Raw genomic sequence first — 20,861 nt, 5'->3', positions numbered from 1 at the left:
GTTCCGATCCCACCAAAGAAAGTTCTTCAAACTTAATAATTTAAGATGAATATTTAATAAAGTTTATTGAAAGTAGGTAAGCTAATTATTTGTTATTATTATCGATCATTAAACATGTTATGGAATGAAGTGCATTTTAATTCTTAATTAAAAATCTTAGATTTACATCATGAAATTCTTTTTTGGTAAGAAGCTTTCTTTTAAAGTGAAATCACCTGTGACAATTCAAATTAATCAAATTTAGAATGAATATTAAATATCGAATTGAAAAAAATAATCTAATAAATGATGTTTTATTTTAAAGCTGACACAACTATGTTTTGAACTTTATGTCATAATCACATTCACTTACATAGTTTTTTTTTTTTTTAATTAACATTCACTTACATAGTCAGAGTTCATCAATTATCAAAAAATAAAAATAAACCACTCATCTCCAACAAAAGCTAATAGTCACATCAATATATACTAGTCAATATTACTTACTCTCACAATAAATTGACAATTTAGCACGTCAAATAGGAATAATTCAATCCAAAATATTCATGGGTTATTATAAAATAACCTTCCAATGTATTATAAAAAGAAGGGAAAATTACGCGGTTAACCAAACTTATACTATTTAATTACTCATCATAGCTATAATTTGCTATAATTTTCACTCGCGACTAACATTATACATTAATTACGTGGGCTGACTTCAAGTTTGTATAATTAGTCACGTTTGTATATGTATAATTCGACATAATATACAAATACATATATATAATATACAATTATCTAACCGATATACATATACAATTCACCTCTCTCCCACTCTCTCCCCTCTCTCACTCGCCTCTCTCCTCCCTCTCCCAATCTCGCTTGCCTCTCTCCTTCCTCTCCTAATCTCGCTTGTCATATATACAAATGCATAAGTATAATATACAATTATCTAACCAATATACGTATACAATTCACCTCTCTCCCACTCTCTGCCCTCTTTCGCTCGCCTCTCTCCTCCCTCTCCCAATCTCGCTTGCCATATATACAGATACATATGTATAATATACAATTATCTAACCAATATACAAATACAATTCACCTCTCTCCCACTCTTTCCCCTCTCTCGCTCGCCTCTCTCCCCCTCTCCCTCTCTCTCCCTCTCCCAATCTCGCTCGCCTCTCTACTCCCTCTCCTAATCTTGCTTGCCATATATACAAATGCATAAGCATAATATACAATTATCTAACCAATATACATATACAGTTCACCTCTCTCCCACTATCTGCCCTCTCTCGCTCGCCTCTCTCCTTCGTCTCCCAATCTCGCTTGCCTCTCTCCCCCCTCTCCCAATCTCGCTTTCCATATATACAAATACATATGTATAATATACAATTATCTAACCGATATACATATACAATTCACCTCTCTCCCTCTCTCTCCCTCTCTCTCGCCTCTCTCCTCTCTCTCCAGTCTCGCTCGCCTCTCTCCTCCCTATAACATGTAGCTACAAATTGTAATTATCAAACTATAGCTATAAAGAGTAATCAGACTATTTTTGAGTGGCTATATGTGAAAGTTTTTCTAAAAAGTAACATCGAAATTTTTGGAATGTGAAATAATATAAATAAAGATATTTCAGTGAGTTAAAAAATTTAGACTATAAGCTATCTCAATTTTTAACAATTAATTCCATCATTTTTCATATAAATAGTGAAATTGAATAATTTTAAAATTAATTAATAATACTCACTTTCAAATGCGGAATAACATAATTATGAATTTTATCCTTTTTGCACCACTCGATTCTCCTTAGAGTTGTCAAAAAGGGTTGGCTTAGCCCCACCCGGGCCAAGCCTCGTGGGACAAGAAATTTGATGAGCTAGGGTGGACGACCCTTCATTTGGAAGGGCCTGAAAATGCTTAACCCAACCTAACCCTAGAAGGGCTGAGGGCTGGGGCGGGCTAGCCTTTTTTTTTTCAAACTTAAAATTATATAATATTAAGTAAATGAGAAGATTTTCAAACCAAATATTGCAAATAATACTGTTGTTTTTACTAACAAAGTAACAATAGTAAAAAAAATATAGTGTGATTAACATATATCTAGGATACTAGATACGGGAGATACATGTATCTGGTGTGATGCATCCGAGATACACGAGCGAGATAAGAAAGTGGCGAGTGAGATGGGAGGGAGGCAAGAGCGAGAGATTTGTCTATGTATCCTACATACATGTGAATCCACTTGAAGAGTGTATGAGTATCTAGAACAAATTAACCTAATTTTGAGTTCATATATCCCGAGATACATGTATCTAGACATATCAAAATTTGGTAAGATTCGTTATATATAACATAACATGCATTTAAGTAATTATCTCAGATATTAGTGAGATTGTTGTAAGTTACCCTCAAATAAAGGAAAAGGTTCAAAAATGTCCTCACCCTATTGAAAATGGTTCAAAAATGCCCTTTAGCTAACATAAATATGATATGGAATTTAACTAAACAAATGGCCGATTTTCATTGGTCAACATAATTATTTTATCAACTATAAAAAAATCCCACCCAAACCCATTTCAAACCCGACACCCAAACCCATTTCAAATTAATCTAACCCAACTTTTGTCTCTCTTCTTTCTTTCTTCCCCTTCCCCTTTTCCTCACTACCCTTTTTATTTAATTTGTGTTTTCTTTCTTCCTATTTAATGTATAAAAGATTAGTTTCTTAGTCAAGGTTAATCATGTAATAGTTCTTGAAGATTGATTGTAAATCATTTCACAATGTGGATGCGAATGAATATTGTATGTAAATTTCCACCTTGCGGCATCAATGATTAATATTACTATGCATTTTAGTTGCAATTTATTGGGTTAAAATGTTGTTTTGGGGGTTTACAATCTACATTTAACTGTTATTTTTTGGGTTTCAAGCTTTCATTTTAATTGTTGTTTGTTGGGTTGAAAGTTACTCTTTTTTGGGCTTAAAAGCTGCAGTTACATGCTGCAAGTTTGCTATTTTTTTTTATCAAGTTAATTAATGCAACTTAGCTACTTTGGGGATGAAAATTGTTGTTTTTTAAAGAAATAAAAGAGGCTGAAGAAAGAACAGAGAAAGGAATAGAGGAAGAAGAAAGAACAAAGGTCGCATGAAGTGCCAGTTGAAAACGGGTTTGGGTGAGATTTTTTTATTTGATAAAATAATTTTGTTGACCAATGAAAATTGGCCATTTGCTTAGTTAAATTTCATGTCATATTTCTGTTAGCTAAATGACATTTTTGAACCTAAAAAAAACATTAAGGACATTTTTAAATCAATAGGTGGAAGGATGACATTTTTGAATCATTTTTAATAGGTTAAGGACATTTTTAAGCCTTTTCCCTCAAATAAATAGTTTGGTCCATGACCCGACCCCAATCAAGGCTCAAGGGCCGAATACTTATATGGATTGGGCTTATAAGCCCTTGTTTTAAATGAGCTTGAAAAACTCTATCCCAACCCTACCCCAATAACGGGTTGGGTTGGACCTGCCCCATGGGCTAAGCACATTTTGACGGCTCTAATTCTCCCTATACTTTTGGAAGTCAATTGGAACCAGTTTGTTCACAAAAATTATTTATTTGTTTACGATTTTTTTTACTTTATTTGAAAATTGATATTTGATTATTAAAAAAATTAGATATAACGTAATTGTATTTAAAATTTGGAGAACACTCAAAAAATTGTTTTTCCTATATTCATTTAGTTATATTTGGTGTTTCTTTTTAAAGAAAAGTATATTCAAACAGCTAAATATTCTTTACAAAAATATAATCACACGAATTCATCTTTAACTTTGACTTTTAAAATTTTCAACAGTGGAAAATAAATGGTAATAATATGTAGTAGCTCGTACATGAATCTAATACTAACATTATGTATCTATCTATTTTGAGATGTTACTCTCTTGTAGTAGACTTGATTACATATTTCAAGATAAATTAGTCAAATTTGATGATTTTGCTAGTTTTTAAAAACAGAACGCATAAATAGTAATTACGAAAATACATTTAAATTTTAAACATTATATTATAAAAAGTACCTTCAAACAATTTCTACTCCAACTCTTACTTTAAGAATTCCAAATAGGGTAAAATTGTATTTAATTCTCATTTATGCTTATGCATATATTTTTTTGGTAAGTGAAATATTTTATATATAGAGTTAAACTGGTGCAGAAGTTAGGTTCTGACTTTGTTTTGATACAATGTTTATGGCCATATACTCGTCATTGTTGTTCATGTTACACATAGAAATTTTCCAATGGACTATACTTCACTCATTTGATAATAATATATAAAAATGATTTTTTTTTTTTCACAATTTATGAGATTTTCATATTATAACCAAAAATACAATTTAAAAAATCGAAGTTATACGTCCAATCATGAATTCAGATTCATATAATCTAATCTCATATAGTATGTTCAAACGGGCCATAAGCCGTTCACTTAACATATTCGATTTCCGAAATTCCACATCCATTTCCCCTTTCCGTATCCCTTATTTATTAAAAAATAAATAAAAATCTCTTAGTATTTGCTTTTCTTCTTTTTATTTTACTCTTACCTTAACTTCTTCAGCCCCTTTTGCCCCTTTCTCTCTCACTGCTTCTTTACCAATCCTCCACAGACAAATTCACACAAAATCTTTGTTTTTCCCTAAAAGGGTTACTTCTATATGCAATTTTATCAATACCTAGAAGAAATTCTTGTTCTACACATCCAAGATTTGCTCTGTAGGGTTATCGCAGTGGTATCCTTTGGATTTTTTCGGTTTTCATCGACCCCATATCAGCAAAAGTTATAATAGGTTGGTTTTCTTCATACCCATCTCGATTTTTGTTCCAATTTGCGATGTATGTTTGGAATTATTCAGTTTTAGATTGTGGGGTTGATTTTGTGTAAAAAAGATTGCATTTTTTTCAGGGTTGGTGATTTTTTGTTGTTGAAAGTTATGGTGTCTTCGATGTTTTGCTATGAATCCAGTGAAACAGAGATGGATTATCCTCCGTTTTACTCAAGAAAGAGATTAAAGTCTTTAGATTTGATGGGAATGGATGTAACTTCAATGGATACTATTGAGGATGAAAAACGTGATGATGTAGTGTCTACAATGGAGTTAACTGTTGGGTATTGTCTATTCTCGATGAAGTTTGTATTTTTTAGTTTTGTGTTCACACACCAAATTTTTTATAGAGTGAAGGGGTGATAAACACAGCTAAAATTTCCTTTTTTTAGTTTCATACATGAACTACTAGGTGGGTGAGTTTCCTATGTGTACTATCACTAAATTTTTATCTCAACACACCTCATAGCTCAGGTATGATACTCAAAAAATCGAAATACTTTAGGTGTGTTTTTGACCCTTTTAACTCTTATTTTATACTTTTATTAATTCTTATGTTTTTTTTTGGTTTGGTGTGATATTATCAGTTGCTTGCAAAATTTTGGTTCACCATTGTGTGTTGAGATGAGTTGCCAGTCTAATGGAGAGAGTGAGAATGTTTCAACGTCTCATGATGTCGGTGGCAGTTCAACGATTGACAAGAGTAGCGTGGTGTATCCACAAGGTGTACTTGCAACTGGATGGATGTATGTCAATGAACAGGGTCAAATGTGTGGTCCTTACATAAAGGAACAGTTATATGAGGGTCTGTCTACTGGTTTTTTGCCGGAAGAACTTCACGTTTATCCCGTCTTAAACGGGACCATTTCGAATGCAGTGCCCTTAAAGTATTTCAATCAATTTCCTGACCATGTTGCGACCGGCTTTGCTTATGTAATGGTTTCGTCCTCTGGTGCAAGTGGACCGATGGATAAGTCCATGGGAGTTGCCAAAGATTCAGGAGGAAATGGAGTGGAGTTGCCAACAACTTCCCCCTATTCTAACTCGGTGGCTGAACATGGAACTCATTACTCGAACCAACAGATGGCGACCGCTGGCTCTGCCGGAACATTTGCTCCGTCTACCTCTTCGGTACTTTCTCTTTTACATTTAAGGATTTGTGTTGTTCTGTGGTGATACTTATTTAATTACTTGCTTCTTCAAGCCGTTGTGTGTAACTTTGTCTCTACTCTCTCTTAGAGGTGTCACCTTTCTCCAAAAAAAGAAAAAGAAAAAGAAATTGACTCTCGTAGAGACCAAAAATATAATTACTTGCTATTCACAAATTGCAACAAATGTAATTATGTAATCTGGAGGAGACAAACAGACTTTTATTGTTTTGATGGAGGACAAATAGACTTCTTGTATTTTCTGCAATTTCGATTCCCTTCTTAATGACTTTCTTTGCTAAATATTGTGTGTGAAATAGGTCAACGAAGAATCGTGTTGGTTCTTTGAAGATCATGAAGGGACGAAACATGGGCTGCACTCTCTTATGGAGCTTTATTCATGGTGTCATTATGGATACATTGTGGATTCAGTGATGGTGAGTGTGTGTTTCCGTAGCATTTTTCTAGGTCCTATATTTAGCTCTGTAGTACATGGTGCAGCTGTTTCTCCTACTATCCTAGCCTTTCTGCTGGAAGATGTTTGTTTTATTATGTTGGATGTACAATTGGATTTTCTGAGCTATAGGCTATATGTAAACTGAACATATGTAAAACAGTTTACCCGGTTTTGATGGATCGAATCCCTCGATTGAGCTGCTACACTGCTACTGATCACTTAACTTTTTTAAATTAGATATGGCTGGGTTTTAGTCGAAGTATAAAAACTGAGAGAACTCTTTTGACTGAATATTAGTATTTTTATGAGTGCATATAATTCTTTTACTATAGAAGCAAACTTGGGGAGGTGGGGAGTAGCCGTATATATTATTTTTATGAACAACCTAGGAAATGGAGCCTTTTTGTTTGTGATAATGTTGTACATACAGTGGGAACTTAATAGGATTCATTTCTGTAAAGGTGAATTCTCAGAATTTCTGTTGTGCTAAGTTCTATTACCATACTTTCTTGCATATTCCAAAAAGCATCCTGTTCTTGTTTCTGTATGGGCTCGTCAGATCTCTATTGTTCTTGTTGTCTTTTTCTTCCTCCCGGCTTGTGTCAATTTGGCCTTACTTAACCCGTAGTCTCTTCCCATTTTATCTGTAGGATTATATTCTCACTCATCTTCCGATATCCTCCAAACTTGCCATTTTGAATTTGGCATAATTTTCCTACATTCTTTGTGCTTGTCACTTGGTTAATGGTCTTGTCAAAACTTGGAAAGGTCTATCTACAAACTGTTAGTCTATTGTACTTGTACATAAATTGTTCCACGCTGCACTCTCCGAACTGAACCCAAAATTAACTAAGCAATTCTGTGAAGTAGTTTCCTCTTTTCTTCACCAATCTTCACATCAGTTTAACTTTATTTCCCCTTTTTTAATTATACCATGAGTTTCAACTTGCTTCCCTTTGTTTAAGCCTCATATAGTTTAGCTATTAATTTAGGTTCTAGACCGTTGGAAAGACAGTTCATGGTTCCAATTATTAATGAGTTTAAAATCGAAGAGTTCGGTCATTTGCAACCATAGAGATAATCACCAGAGAATTCTACTCTTTTAAGTAGTTGCTTTTAATTTTTACATAGGTTTCTGAACTAATTGCTTCAGTGTTTATTAGGGCTTCTACTTGATTTTTTTGGGTACATTTACTTCTCTATGAATACCTATTTGCCTCATTTAGTAGGTTATTTTAAGTTTTACAAGTGTCTTCAAGTTTTTGTTCCCATAGAAGAGCCATGGTAACTAAGCACCAATTAAGTTTTCTTTTAACTGGTTTTGTGTTGATTTGAGGATTTTGACCTTTTTTTCCCTCGTTGCTTGTTTTCATTGGAGATTGTCCAACTCTTTCAAGCTATGTGATACTACACCTAAGTGGTATGTGCTTATTGCTTGCTCATTGATGTTGACTTTTGCAGATACATCATGTTGCTGATAAGTATAGACCCTTTAGTTTGAAATCTTTGATTAGTAGTTGGACTACGGCTACCCCTGGAGCTCTCTTTTTGTCTAATCCCGATGGGCATGAGACTGCATCTTTACAAGATTTTGTATCCGAAATTTCTCAAGAAGTATGCTCCCAGCTACATATGGTTATTATGAAAGCAGCCCGTAGGACTCTACTCGATGAGATTGTTCGCCATGCAATTTCAGAGTGCATCTCTGAAAAGAAAGATCTCAAGAAAGCCACTAATCAAAAGAAAGTCACTAATCAGTCTGTCAAGATGTCATCTCCTGGTACCAGAATGGTAAATAACGTTCAAGCATGAAATAGAAGTGAGTGGAATTGAAATTTCGAATCTTGCATGCTACTTATCATTTATGTGAACAGTCTGCAGGTTTTGGTGGCAGTAAGGCCTTAATTGATCCTGAGAGGAGTGCAGAAGCTCCTAATCTTCTTAACCGGAAATCTCCTGCTGCTGAAATCCCTTTGAAGTCTTCACGAAGCTCAAAATCTGTTGGAAGCTTTGAGAACTATTGTGATTCTTATACAGTTGTTTGCAGGAAATTATTTGACTCTTGCATGCAAAATATCTGGAATGCTGTCTTCTATGACCATGTTTCAGAGTATTCATCTGCGTGGAGGAAGAGAAAACGATGGTCACCTCCTTGTCTGATGGTTGAATCGAACATTCCAGCAATATCATATGCTAATTGCGCCACAAAGCTTTCTACTGAAGTTGTAAGCTTTTTATGCTGATTTTTGGGGTCATTTTGCAGTGCTTGCGTATCCTGTCTTACTGACAGACCTATAACTTTATAGTTGCAAGTGGAGGAAGAATCCTTTCCCCCAGGGTTTGAGAAAAAGAATGTGACAGTGGATTTGCCTTCAGTTTCGTCATCAAAAGATTGCACCGTGGAGCTTTCTACTGAAGTTGTAAGGTTTTCTATGCTGTTGTTTTTCCTGTCAATTTGCAGTGGCTGTCGCTGCTGCCTTACAGATTGACTTATGACTTTGCAGCTGCAAGTGGAGGAAGAATCTTTTGGCTGTGATCCTGATTATCCCCCAGGGTTTGAGGAGAAGAATATGACAGCAGATATTCCTTCAGTTTCATCATCAAAAGATCGCACCGCGGAGCTCTCTACTGAAGTTGTAAGCTTTTTTATGCTGTTGTTTTTCCTGTCAATTTTTAGTGGTTGTGTGTGCTTCCTTACAGACTGACTTGTGACTTTGCAGTTGCAAGTGGAGCAAGAATCTTTTGGCTGTGATCTTGATTTCCCCCCAGGGTTTGAGGAGAAGAACTTGACAGCGGATTTGCCTTCAGTTTTGTCATCAAAAGATTGCACCGTGGAGCTCTCTACTGAAGTTGTAAGTTTTTTTATGCTGTTGTTTTTCCTGTCAATTTGCAATGGTTGTGTGTGCTTCCTTACAGACGGACTTATGACTTTGCAGTTGCAAGTGGAGCAAGAATCTTTCGGCTGTGATCTTGATTTCCCTCCAGGGTTTGAGGAGAAGAATATGACAGTGGATTTGCCTTCAGTTTCATCACCTTTTAATGATAAAAAGGTGTTGTCGAGATCCAGTCATGCAACGGACCCTGAAGCTGATGATCGTATGCAACCTATCCTTGAGAGTGTATTTGATGAACTCCACTTGTCTGCAAAGATGTCCTTGGAAGATTATTTCACTAGCCTTTTGCATGAAGAGGTGATGGGAAAAGTTGATTCGCTTAAAGATGGCGTGATAATCAAGGTGAATATTTGAACTTGCTGTGATCTGTGTAAACTTTGTCCCTCCCCTAGAAGTGCATAGGTGGTGGAGAGACTTTGTTGAAGTAATCCCTTACCTGATAAAGTTTCCCCTGTATAATTCGAGATGCCAATGCTTACCGCAATATAATGAACTTCAGCATCTCAAGGAACAGTTTTATTCTGCAGGTTGCTGAGGACCGAAATATTTTTAATGGCGGTGCAAGTCAAAATGACTCTTCTGAGGCCATTTTGGTGTCAGAAAATTTAGCTCATGTTGATATTCAGAATACTTCCTCGCGCAAAAAATCATTGCACCAGAACTCTATTGATCCATATGTGATTCCTGTGTCAGATTGGTTTTCAAGTGCATTTCAGAAGTCTTTTGGTTTAGACAATGCCTCCAGTAATGAAATGACTGATGAGCTGCAACCACCTGAATGCGAAGCTGTTCCTGTACACACTTCTAAAGTTCGACTTGCTACGTCTGATGATTCTATTTTGAGAATAATATGGTATGCGACCCTGTCAAATTGCCGGCAGAGGGTACATGAGAAAGCACTGAGAGAGTTGAAAAGTTTTCTTGTTGATGATATAATTAGAAACTTTTTGACAACTTCGTCTTCTGCGAGGAGATGTAGTAAATCAGAGGATTCTCCGGTAAGTGCAATTGTTGGTTTTCTAATACTGTCAGTTCAAAGAGTTAATTTTTTTTTTCATTTCACTGAGTTAATTTTTTCCCCTCAGTTCAGAGAGTCGATTCTTCCCCTAAATTTAGAGATTAAATTTCCTCAGTGTAAAGAGTTAAGCTCTTCTGAATGCTACTTTTGCTTTGTCAGGTTACAAGAAGCAAAGCGGGTGATGAGACACGTGATAAATCTCCTGATGCATTAAGCAAAAGTGGGGATGGTTTTCCTAAGGTACCTACAGCAGTGGGGAAATATACATATTACCGAAAGAAAAAGATGGTTAAAAGAAAGTCAGGCTCTTCATCGCAGCCTCTCCCTGGTGGAGACATTGGCTATGAAAAGAGTTCTCTAAACAAGTCAAAGAAAAAAGATCTCTCGGGAGAGGCAACAGAGAACACTAAAGGTGACAGTGCAACTTCAAGTGAGAAGGAAATTGGGCTGAAAGATTGTCGCAGAGAGTTGTTCACTAATGCCTCTTTAGTTGTTCCTCCATCATCGGTTATTAGTTGTAACACTAGCTCGGAGAAAGTTGCTTCTGTCTCCAAAGGTAATTCAGTTTTCCTGAGTTTTCTCAAATGTTACCAGAATGGACATTATATTTATTAGACATGTTTGCCATACTGTACTAAATTATGCAGCGGGGAAAAGTAATGCAAGCCGCAAAAAACTGAAGGCCACTTTTGTTGCTGAGGTCTGCAGTGATAATGGAAAGGTTGATGGAGACGTTGTCTTCAGAAAGAGATCTATTAGCAAGAAGTCAAGGAAACAAGATCTCTTGGGGGAGGCAACGGGGAGCACTAAAGTTGACAATGCAGATTTAAATGGCATTGCAATTGGGCCGAAAGATTGTCGCAGAGAGTTGTTCGCTAATGCTTCTTTAGTTGTTCCTCCATCATCTGTTACTAATTGTAACACTATCTCAGAAAAAATTGCATCTGTTTCCAAAGGTATTTCAGTTTTCTTGAGTTAAATTTTTTAAATGTTCCCAGAAAGGACATTATATTATAGATGATGTTTATCATACTGTTGTAAATTTTTCAGCGAGGGGAAGTAGTGCAAGCCGCAAAAAACTGAAGGATGCTTTTGTCGCTGAGGTCTCCAGTGATAATGGGAAGGTTGGTGAAGATGTTGGCTTCAAAAAGAGATCTATTGACAAGTCAAGGAAACAAGATCTCTTGGGGGAGGCAACAGAAAGCACTAAAGGTGACAATGTAGCTTTAAATGTTAAGGAAATTGGGCTGAAAGATTGTCGCAGAGAGTTGTTAACTAATGTGTCTTTAATTGTTCCTCCATCATCTGTTATTAATTGTGACATTATCTCAGAGAAAGTCGCATCTGTTTCCCAAGGTATTTCAGTTTTCCCGAGTTAGTTTTTTCATATTTTATTAGAAAAGGACATTATATTTATTGATCATGTTTATCATACTGTTTAAAATTTTGCAGCGAGAAGAAGAAATGCAAGCCGCAAAAAACTGAAGGCTGCTAATGTCACTGAGGTCTCCAGTGATAATGGGATGGTTGATGGAAACATTGGCTTCAAAAAAAGAACTATTAACAAGTCAACGAAACAAGATCACTTAGGGGAGGAAACAGAGATCAATAAGGGTGACAATGCAGCTTTATGTGTTGAGGAAATTGGGCTGAAAGATTGTCACAAAGAGTTATTCACTAATGCGTCTTTAGTTGTTCCTCCATCATCGGTTATTAATTTTAACACCATCTCAGAGAAAGTTGCATCTGTTTCCCGAGGTCTTTCAATTTTCTTGAGTTAGTTTTCTCAGATGTTACCAGAATAAGACATTATATTAATTAGTCATGTTTATCATAATGTACTGAATTGTGTTGCAGGGAGAAGTAATACAGGCCACAGTAAACTGAAGGCTACTTTAGTTGCCGCGGACTCCAGTGGTGATGGAAAGGTGGCTGAGGTTGCAAACAGGGAATTGGGCACTCAAGAAATGCAACCACCCTCTTGTTCGAAGAAGACTCCTAAATGTTAGTGTTTACATTTCATCTAAATTGATGCTCTATTTTTCCTTTTCCTATGTTATCAGTGTTCACATGATCTCTCATGTTTATTGCCTCATTAATGTGTCTTGGTTGGGCTATTGAAGCAGCAGCCAAATTACCGGATTTGAAAAAGAGAAAACTAGAGGATAATCTGACAGCATCTCGTTCAAGAAAATTTCAGAGACAATCCAGTGGTGTTGGCAACCAAGCTGCAACAAAGGTGGCTACTCCAGAGAAGAACCAGAAGGGTAAATCCCGGATAGCAAAACATTGTTCACAATCAGTTGGCTGTGCTCGAACTTCGATCAATGGTTGGGAGTGGCGTAAATGGTCGTTGAGGGCAAGTCCTGCCGAAAGGGCTCGTGTTAGGGGAACTAAGGTTGTTCATATTCAATCTGTTAGTTCAGATGCTAATGGTTCTCAAATGTTAAATGTTAAGGGAATTTCTGCAAGAACAAATAGGGTTAAGTTGCGCAACCTCCTTGCTGCTGCCGAGGGTGCTGACCTCTTGAAAGCTACTCAATTGAAGGTAACATGAGAATTTGCCTTGTTATATGCATTTCTTTTACTTTACTACAATTAATAAGGGAGAAAGAGAGGAGCTTCCCGTCAACGTGATTTGACGGGAAAGCCTTCAGATACTTGGTTATGATGTAACTCAATAAACTAAAACAATTCTATTGGCTTTCAAATGGATTTACTGTAGCTTACTTGAAAGAATTCATTCTCTTTAATGAATATGCCCTTTGATTTTTGTCAAAGACTAATGGTTCTGTGTGGGCTGATTAACTGTGAACTACGTGGGACTTTATTCTTTTTCTTTTCTTGCTGAAAAGAGAGGGTACATAGGCAGCTCTCCTAAAAAAGAGTGAAGTTCCGCCCACATTTGAATGCTAGCTCCTGCTTTGGACCTTCATCTCCACATCTAACATATTGGAAAAACACAAACTAAAAAGGGGAACTCAGTCAATAGACAGAGAAAATCCGGATATGTTACACGATAGCAATTCAATGTTTGTCTTTTTAAGGATTGATTTTCCTTATCGTAGTTCATATTCATATTCAAGTTGGGAAAATTCTTCTTTTTCTTCTTATTGTGGAAATGGATCCCACCTGCAACTTTTGAAATTCATTTAACTGTTAAGCCTTCTTACCTCTTTTATAATACCTTGTTTTACCCCTCTTTTTCACTTCATTTAATAACAATAAAGTCTGCTGTGCACTTTGATAAATTTAGCAATGTTTGGGTTCATTTTTTTTGCCCCAAAAGCATTCAAGGCAGTGACATCATATGCACCATGACAGTGACATTTGTATATTCATTATTGTTTTAAAAAGGGACAAGTATGTATATAAATTTAGTTTGAGGGGCTTATGGTCATGCAACTTATTTTAATTAATTTTTTTGTAACTTAGATACTTCATCTCTAATTCAAATGATGACATATATTACTCCATTTATCATTTTACATTCATTTCAAATGATGACAGATATTACTCCATTTATTATTTTACATTCTTTTGAAAGATCATGTACAATTTTTTTCTCCATTAATTTTTTTTATAAATCTTTAACTTTTTAAAAAATATTCTTTTAAAGTAATGTCTATTAAGCGTCTGAGTTGCTCCTTTTACTTTATTTTTTTTCCATAGATACTTCTTTAAATTTTGAATGTCATTAATGAATGTGTATGTATTGAGGTACTATACATCACTTCCATATTTCAACTTTAATCTTTCAGTGAAGAGCTCTTTGGACTTTTTAAACTTAGCAAACAGTAACATCTTAGTAGCTATAAAGGAAAGGAAATCTTATTGAAGTTTGAAAGATAATGGAAGGATAAGTTTTTCCTTTTTAACTATTATGCACCAAAAAGATTACTAAAAAGGAGAACTGATAAAGGAAGAATCACCAAGAATATAACAAAAGCCAATTATTTAATAGAGAGCATCATATTAGTCCTCTCTTATTTTGTAAAACAGGAGTGGAAAATTTATGCGGCTTCAAAGCCTTGCTTTTTTATTTTAAAAATAACTTAATTTTTAAAAAGAACCTCTTACGATACTACAAATCGTTTAATTAATAATAACCATACTGTTGATTTTTTTTTTTGAATTGTGTCCAATAATATTTTATCGTTGTTTTTTTTTTGAATTGTTAACATTGCTGAAATAATTTATAATGCCCATTATTAAAAGGATATTGATAAAACTTATATACTTTGTGCATTGATTGCTGATTAACTATCTGAAACAAAAAAATAAGTCAAGAGTTTGATTAGTAAATTGTGTTCAAAGTAATGCTTGGGCTTGTGCTCAGCACGGGCGATTTGTATATGTTAGTTTTTTTTTTTTGGTTATATACAAGTTACATATTCATCTACGTCTTTTGTAGGCTAGGAAGAAGCGCCTTCGTTTCCAACAAAGTAAGATACATGACTGGGGTCTTGTTGCCCTTGAGCCTATTGATGCTGAAGACTTTGTCATTGAATATGTTGGAGAGCTTATACGTCGTCGTGTAAGAGCATTGCTTCCAAACCTGAAGTACATTCCAGCTTGCTGCTTTTGCCGCAAGTTTTCTTCATGCATTTTGGTGTCTTAGCTTTGTTTATTTGTGTACTAGTGATTTTGTTTGATTGTCTGAAACACTGATCTCAAGTGTTCATTATTTGAAATCTTACTCCTCTCCTTTTTGAGATGCTCAGGTGTCTGACATACGAGAGCACTATTATGAGAAGATAGGAATTGGGAGCAGTTACCTTTTCAGACTGGATGATGATTATGTGGTGAGCAAGTAGTTGGAGAATTCAGTTTCTTATATAATTTACTTGATGATGTAGATTCCTCTCATGTTTCTATTTTGGATAGAATTATTTTTTTATACAAATCCTGAAAAGAAGAGTCATAGGTTAGGATGAAATGCCTTTTAACCTTAAGTCGGCCAAAACCAAAATGAAGTAGAAATTCTATTCTAGCTGTGCTCTGTCTGTCTATATCTATCCTAAAAGCCATTACTCTTGGATCAAACTGATGCTAGGATAACTTGTTATCCCAATTTGATTGCCATTTATTGTTGTTGAAACGTTCTTGCTGTACTGTGTGTTTGAGAAGATAATGTTATAGAAGCAAAAAGGCATTATTTTCTCAGATCTGTTTGTAAGAAGCTCATTGATAAGTCTTTCCAGTACTCCCAACAAAATCTCATTGCAGTAGAGCAATGCAAAAATAGGTGATCAGATCCTATTAATTTTTTTTCTTTGGAACGGTAGATCCTATCAATTTTAATGCTAGGATAAATAGCTTTTTGGCTTTTCTACTTGTAAGATTCAGGTTTAAGTTTTCCATGAACCAATGGCCACGTTGAAGGTCCAATATTTCTTTGGTGATTTCTAATTGCTTATATCCTTAAAAAGATTGGATGTGGGATTGAAAAATGGGGCAGCCTGGTACAAAAAGTATCCCGCGTTGACGCAGGGCCGTACCCAAGGGGTGGGATATCAAGGAGAATTTTAACTTCTCATAATGTTCTCCATGCATGTGTACTCCAAGGAGCTTAGTTTTAAATAGGTTGTAATTTAAGGGGTTGTTTGGTTCACATGCGAGGATTATTTATGCGGTGATTAATATTGATGGACTTTTATGCAATGACTAATAATGTTGAATCTTTTGGAAACAACCTCTCTATCCAGCTGTCTGAAAAAAACCTCTTTATCCAGAGGTAGGGGTAAGGTCTGCGTACACTCTATCATCCCTAGACTCCACTTGTAGGAATATTGTAGGTATGTTTAATAATGTCGAGAAATGAAATTGTGTGTGACCAATCAATCACGATAAGTTGATGTTCTCCAAAACCACCCGGAGAAAAGATAAAAGGAGTAGCGCAAGCCGAGTGTGAATAATAGTATTTAGGAAATACTTGCTTTTTAAGAGTACCTTTGTCTTTAAATACTTTATCCCCATTTACACATTCTATCCCGCATAAAATGATACATAGATTCCTGCATAGCCAGTGCGGTAATTATTTAAATACCGTTGAACAAACTTTGCATTATTTTTCTTATATGGCCAACCAAGCACTGCATAATTCTGTGTGAGGTTTGATGCTGAGATTATTTTTTCTAATCCCTCTCACCAAACAACCCTAAGGATTTAGGTGTTTTACTTGCTGAATCTGAAAGCCATTGCTTAATCTTGTAATCAAAATCGCTGTTGTGTGTTTCTGGAATAGTGGATGCAATTCTCACATTACCAGGGGTTGCAAGTGAATTGTGATAGCTTTTTGTGTAATGCTAAAGCTAAAGGAATGCTTTTCCAGTTTATGCAATTTTGCTGGGAATCTAGTCTAAGAGCCTGTTTGGATTGGCTTTTAGTTTGACTTATAAGCCATAAGTTAGAAATTCTAACTTATGACTTATTTTTATCATTTTAGCTTTAAACCAAGTGCTTATAAGCACTTTTTTAATTTATCCAAACACTCCAAAAGTGCTTAAAAGCTATTTTGGCTTAAAAACACTTAAAATAAACCAAATCCAAACAGGCTCTAATTAATCTGATCTTGAACCAATAGTCATAATGTGCTGCATATTATGAAAAATTGTTAATTTCATAAAGATTGAGCAGGCATTTCTTAATAACTGACTGTATTTTATGAAGGTTGATGCAACAAAATGTGGTGGTATTGCCAGATTCGTAAACCATTCTTGTGAGGTGATTTTCTTACTATTGGAATTTACGACTGTGTGACATGAAGTGTCATAGGATTTCAACTCGATAATGTCATCTGCTTGATCTTAACATATGTTGCAGCCAAATTGCTATACAAAAGTTATAAGTGTTGAGGGTCAGAAAAAGATCTTCATATATGCTAAGCGGCATATTGCAGCTGGTGAAGAGATAACTTACAACTACAAGTTTCCCTTGGAGGAAAAGAAGATCCCGTGTAATTGTGGTTCTAAGAGGTATAAGACTATTGTTGATGATTGAATTTTTATCTATATTTTATTGTGTGCGCGATATAACACAGTATTGCACAGGGGAAGAAATTGATTGCTAGCTTTATCCTTTGTATGCTAGTTAAAATAGCGAAAGACAATCTCTCTTTAACAAGATGATAGTTTATAGACTATTATACCCTTTGATTCTTTTCCAAGACATTTATTTCTCCGGTGATGTCTTAGTACACTGTTATTTCAGTTAAGCTTTCTTTGTTTAGGTTTGTTAAGGATCAGCAAAGGCCTTAACCTTATTTTGTTATTATATGCCTTGTCTCATCAGGTGTCGTGGCTCAATGAATTGAAATGCAAAAGAGATGCCAGATCTGATGTGTTAGGTATTTTAATTTGCTTCTGAAATTTCTTTGAGTTTATTCTGTTTGCTGTCTCTTTGTTTTCCAATACTAACTCCTTTTTCTTCTTCTTAGGGGTCTGTTCTTGACCTGTGGTTTCCAAGGACACCCATGCTGCAGTTTGCACAGAGTTCGTCATCGTGTACATCTTGTAAGCAATGGTATTGTCAATAGCAGTTCCTATTTTTATGTTTCTAGAAGCAGAAACCAATTTATACATTGTAGTGGAACTATTGTTTTTCGAATATAGCCATCTTTCAGTACTAGTGTTTGATATGCATTTTATTAGTTGTCGCTATTTGCAATGTATCTCAACAGAATATGTTACCTTTGAATTGTCGTGGATGACTCCTCCCTAGATGCAAATCTTCATGCCTTTGTAGTTCAGACAATCTAGCGCTTCTCCAATGGATAGCTACCTGGATTAAGATGCAATATATGTATTGTCTATAGGTCAGGAAAACATGAAGTTTTTTTTGGTCATTCTTTGTACACATCAGGGATCATACTATAAGGAATAGAGGCGTGTAAGAGTTGGGAGAAATTCTTTCGAAAAATAGTAATTGGTGTAAATGTTAAGGTACTTCATCTTTATTCTAAAAGGCTCCAGGGCCAGTCTAGCACTAAAAATACAGATTGTGATGTGTGCGCGTGCTTCATGAGTTTGAATCCTGTCGCGGACAAAAAGCCCGGTACTTAAGTTGAAAAAGGATATAAGGATGAACCCATTATCAATTGTCTTGAATTTTGCTCCCACTAATCCTCGAGTATTTCTCCAGTATAACAAAAGGAGAAGAAACATGTTTGAGTTGCTCTTTGTATGTAATTTCTTTTTTTCTTGCTAGCCAGCTAGTGAAACCTTCATTTAGTGGGTGCAAGCTCTTTAGCAGATAGTCTTGCGGTAGTGAAAGCAAAATAAGTATACAGAAGCACACTAAGAAAGAATAAAGGATATGGTGAATTTAAATTATACATATTAGAATAACAACTCGAAGTGTTTGACCTAACAAATATGAAACAACTTACTAATTAATATTCCAAACAAGATTCAATACAAAGGAAAATACATAAAATCAATCCAAGAGAAAAGAAGGTAAGAGATGAACTTATACACTCCCTGCGTCACAAGTATTATAGTAATGAGTAATTGTTAAATAGACCGAAGATCTTTAAAATAAAAGTTCTAGGATAGATGGGGGAACCTATATTGCTTTGATTCTCCAACAATGCTACCACCGCCCACATCTATGTTAGATCCTCTTAAAAAGAACTCTTGAAGGATTCAATGCCCACCCGACAACATTTTTGAAGGATTCGAGCCACATATGTCTGCGCACACTTTATTCGCCCTACACGGTATTTGTGGGATCACACTGGGTATGTTGTTGTTGTATGTGTCTCTCTCTGCTTTCTGCACCCTCTTTCTCTCTTCCCTGCTTTGTTGAGGCAATTGATTTGGTTGTGTTCACCTTTACTTTTAGCAATATAACAAGTGGGGTCTAACGAGGGTAGGATGTACACACACCTTATCTACCTTTGTGGGGTAGAGAGGCTTTACTTTTAGAATTATGTAAAGTAATTATCTACTTGAGCTACTTTGAAGGTGATTGTATATGGATCTGTACAAATCCCAAAAGATGTAATACAATGCACGTATAAGACATAGGACCCAAATCCCAATTCATGTTAATTTGAAAATGGATGTGAGGATTGCAAATTTTAATAATAGCATTTTAGGCCAATATGCTTTGTAACTTCGTTTTGCTACTTTGATGCCATTTCAGGGTTTGCCCTTGCAACTCCTGGTCGGGCGGTACCAGATGCATACACGTACTTCCGGGTTTACGCATTCTTGTGAAAAAAGGATGACGAGTGTGTGCCCCTTGCATATTTTCTTGTAGATATCACAGTTGCAGATGAGTTCCTCCTCTTAAGAATTCAAAATCGGTTGTTCTTTTATTATGCAATTTCAAGGCACTCTTTTGGAACTATATCTCGTGTACAGACATACATTACAATATACCTTCACATTTCAAGTATAATAATATATACCATATTTAATTTCACGGAATTCAAAGTACCTTTTAGTTTATTTGGTTGTTATGTTGAGATATCTCGTGTTGCGAGGGTCTATCAGAAATAGTCTCTCTTCCTCTCAAAGGTAGGGGTAAGGTCTGTGTACATCTTACTCTCCCCAGTCTCCACTTGTTGGAGGATTACACTGGGATGTTGTTGTTGAGATATCTTGTCTCTGTGTGTGTGAATGCGCTATTTATTTTCGTCAATCTTTACATCTACGGGTTAACATGCTGTGTTATTTGTGAATTATTACTCTCGATAATCTTTCCATCGATACATATTGCTATAATCTGTTGTCTAGCATGTTAGGAGAGTTTGACCCGAAACTCGATTTAAGATCTAAGAGGTTAAGTTGGTACCCTGACTATATGTTGATGTCCCTGGGGTAAGAGTAATTTTAGCAATGAATGCGGGAATCATATTGTTTGGACTCTTCAAAAATGTTGTCAGATCCTCCAACACACACCCGTCGATATTTTTGAAGAGTCCGAGCTTACATAAGCCATGTGTATGCTCAAAATGCTAGAGTGCCTTTACAGGTTTTTCTACATGGATATAATTTTTCTTATTTTAGAATTTTTTTAATCACTTTGCAGTCAAGTTGATAAATCTAATTAGTATGCCAAAATCCCATTTTTATCATAGGTTATAATGTTGTACTTGCATTATCACAAAGACACTTTTTTTTTGTTCTTTTATACCAATCTTTAGTTATTATTTGACGCAGGGACAATCAGGTATTGCCTGTTCATTCAAAATTGCTAGTAGATGATGATGTGGGTCGATTGACGCCTTTCTGGTACGCGTCTTTTATCCTCTATTTAGTTTTTTCTGCCCTCGACTGTGGCTAGTGGCACTCTCCGCGATGTTAATATACTATATGATAGTTTAGAGTGAAGCTCGTGAAGTGAAAAATACGCGAGTTAAGGGATTGGGTTGAGAGGGATAAAAGTCCAGCTATATACAATAGCTAATGACATATATTCTCCATGCTGAAGGTTTTTGAGTAAATCATTCCTCCAAAAAATA

General features: G+C 35.5%; 2 protein-coding genes across 10 annotated transcripts in view; one reads left to right on the top strand and one right to left on the bottom strand.

Annotated features, from left to right (window-relative positions):
* The window catches only part of LOC125845778 (protein WVD2-like 4), an 81,379-nt gene that overhangs the window by 43,113 nt on the left and 17,405 nt on the right, over positions 1-20,861 (bottom strand). The window lies entirely within an intron of this gene.
* LOC125845682 (histone-lysine N-methyltransferase ATXR7-like) lies at positions 4,602-19,824 on the top strand. Of its 9 annotated transcripts, none has more exons than XM_049525241.1 (24): positions 4,602-4,837; positions 4,954-5,157; positions 5,461-6,004; positions 6,342-6,458; positions 7,940-8,269; positions 8,353-8,703; positions 8,785-8,898; positions 8,983-9,111; positions 9,199-9,330; positions 9,415-9,714; positions 9,900-10,370; positions 10,550-10,946; positions 11,038-11,346; positions 11,441-11,746; positions 11,843-12,148; positions 12,248-12,394; positions 12,514-12,938; positions 14,805-14,927; positions 15,115-15,195; positions 17,063-17,116; positions 17,216-17,367; positions 17,684-17,738; positions 17,829-17,914; positions 19,538-19,824. In XM_049525241.1, the coding sequence occupies exons 2-22, from the start codon at positions 4,982-4,984 to the stop codon at positions 17,703-17,705; spliced, it is 4,986 nt and encodes a 1,661-aa protein (XP_049381198.1). In that variant the 5' UTR covers positions 4,602-4,837; positions 4,954-4,981; the 3' UTR covers positions 17,706-17,738; positions 17,829-17,914; positions 19,538-19,824. The 9 variants fall into 9 exon arrangements, with proteins under 9 accessions (XP_049381198.1, XP_049381195.1, XP_049381188.1 ...); XM_049525238.1 differs by having other exon boundaries at positions 8,983-9,114; positions 12,517-12,938; XM_049525231.1 differs by having other exon boundaries at positions 8,983-9,114; positions 17,829-17,904.

This window comes from Solanum stenotomum, chromosome 1 (assembly GCF_019186545.1).
Source record: "Solanum stenotomum isolate F172 chromosome 1, ASM1918654v1, whole genome shotgun sequence".
Classification (NCBI taxonomy): Eukaryota; Viridiplantae; Streptophyta; class Magnoliopsida; order Solanales; family Solanaceae; genus Solanum; species Solanum stenotomum.
This window is presented reverse-complemented; position numbering and strand designations above follow the sequence as displayed.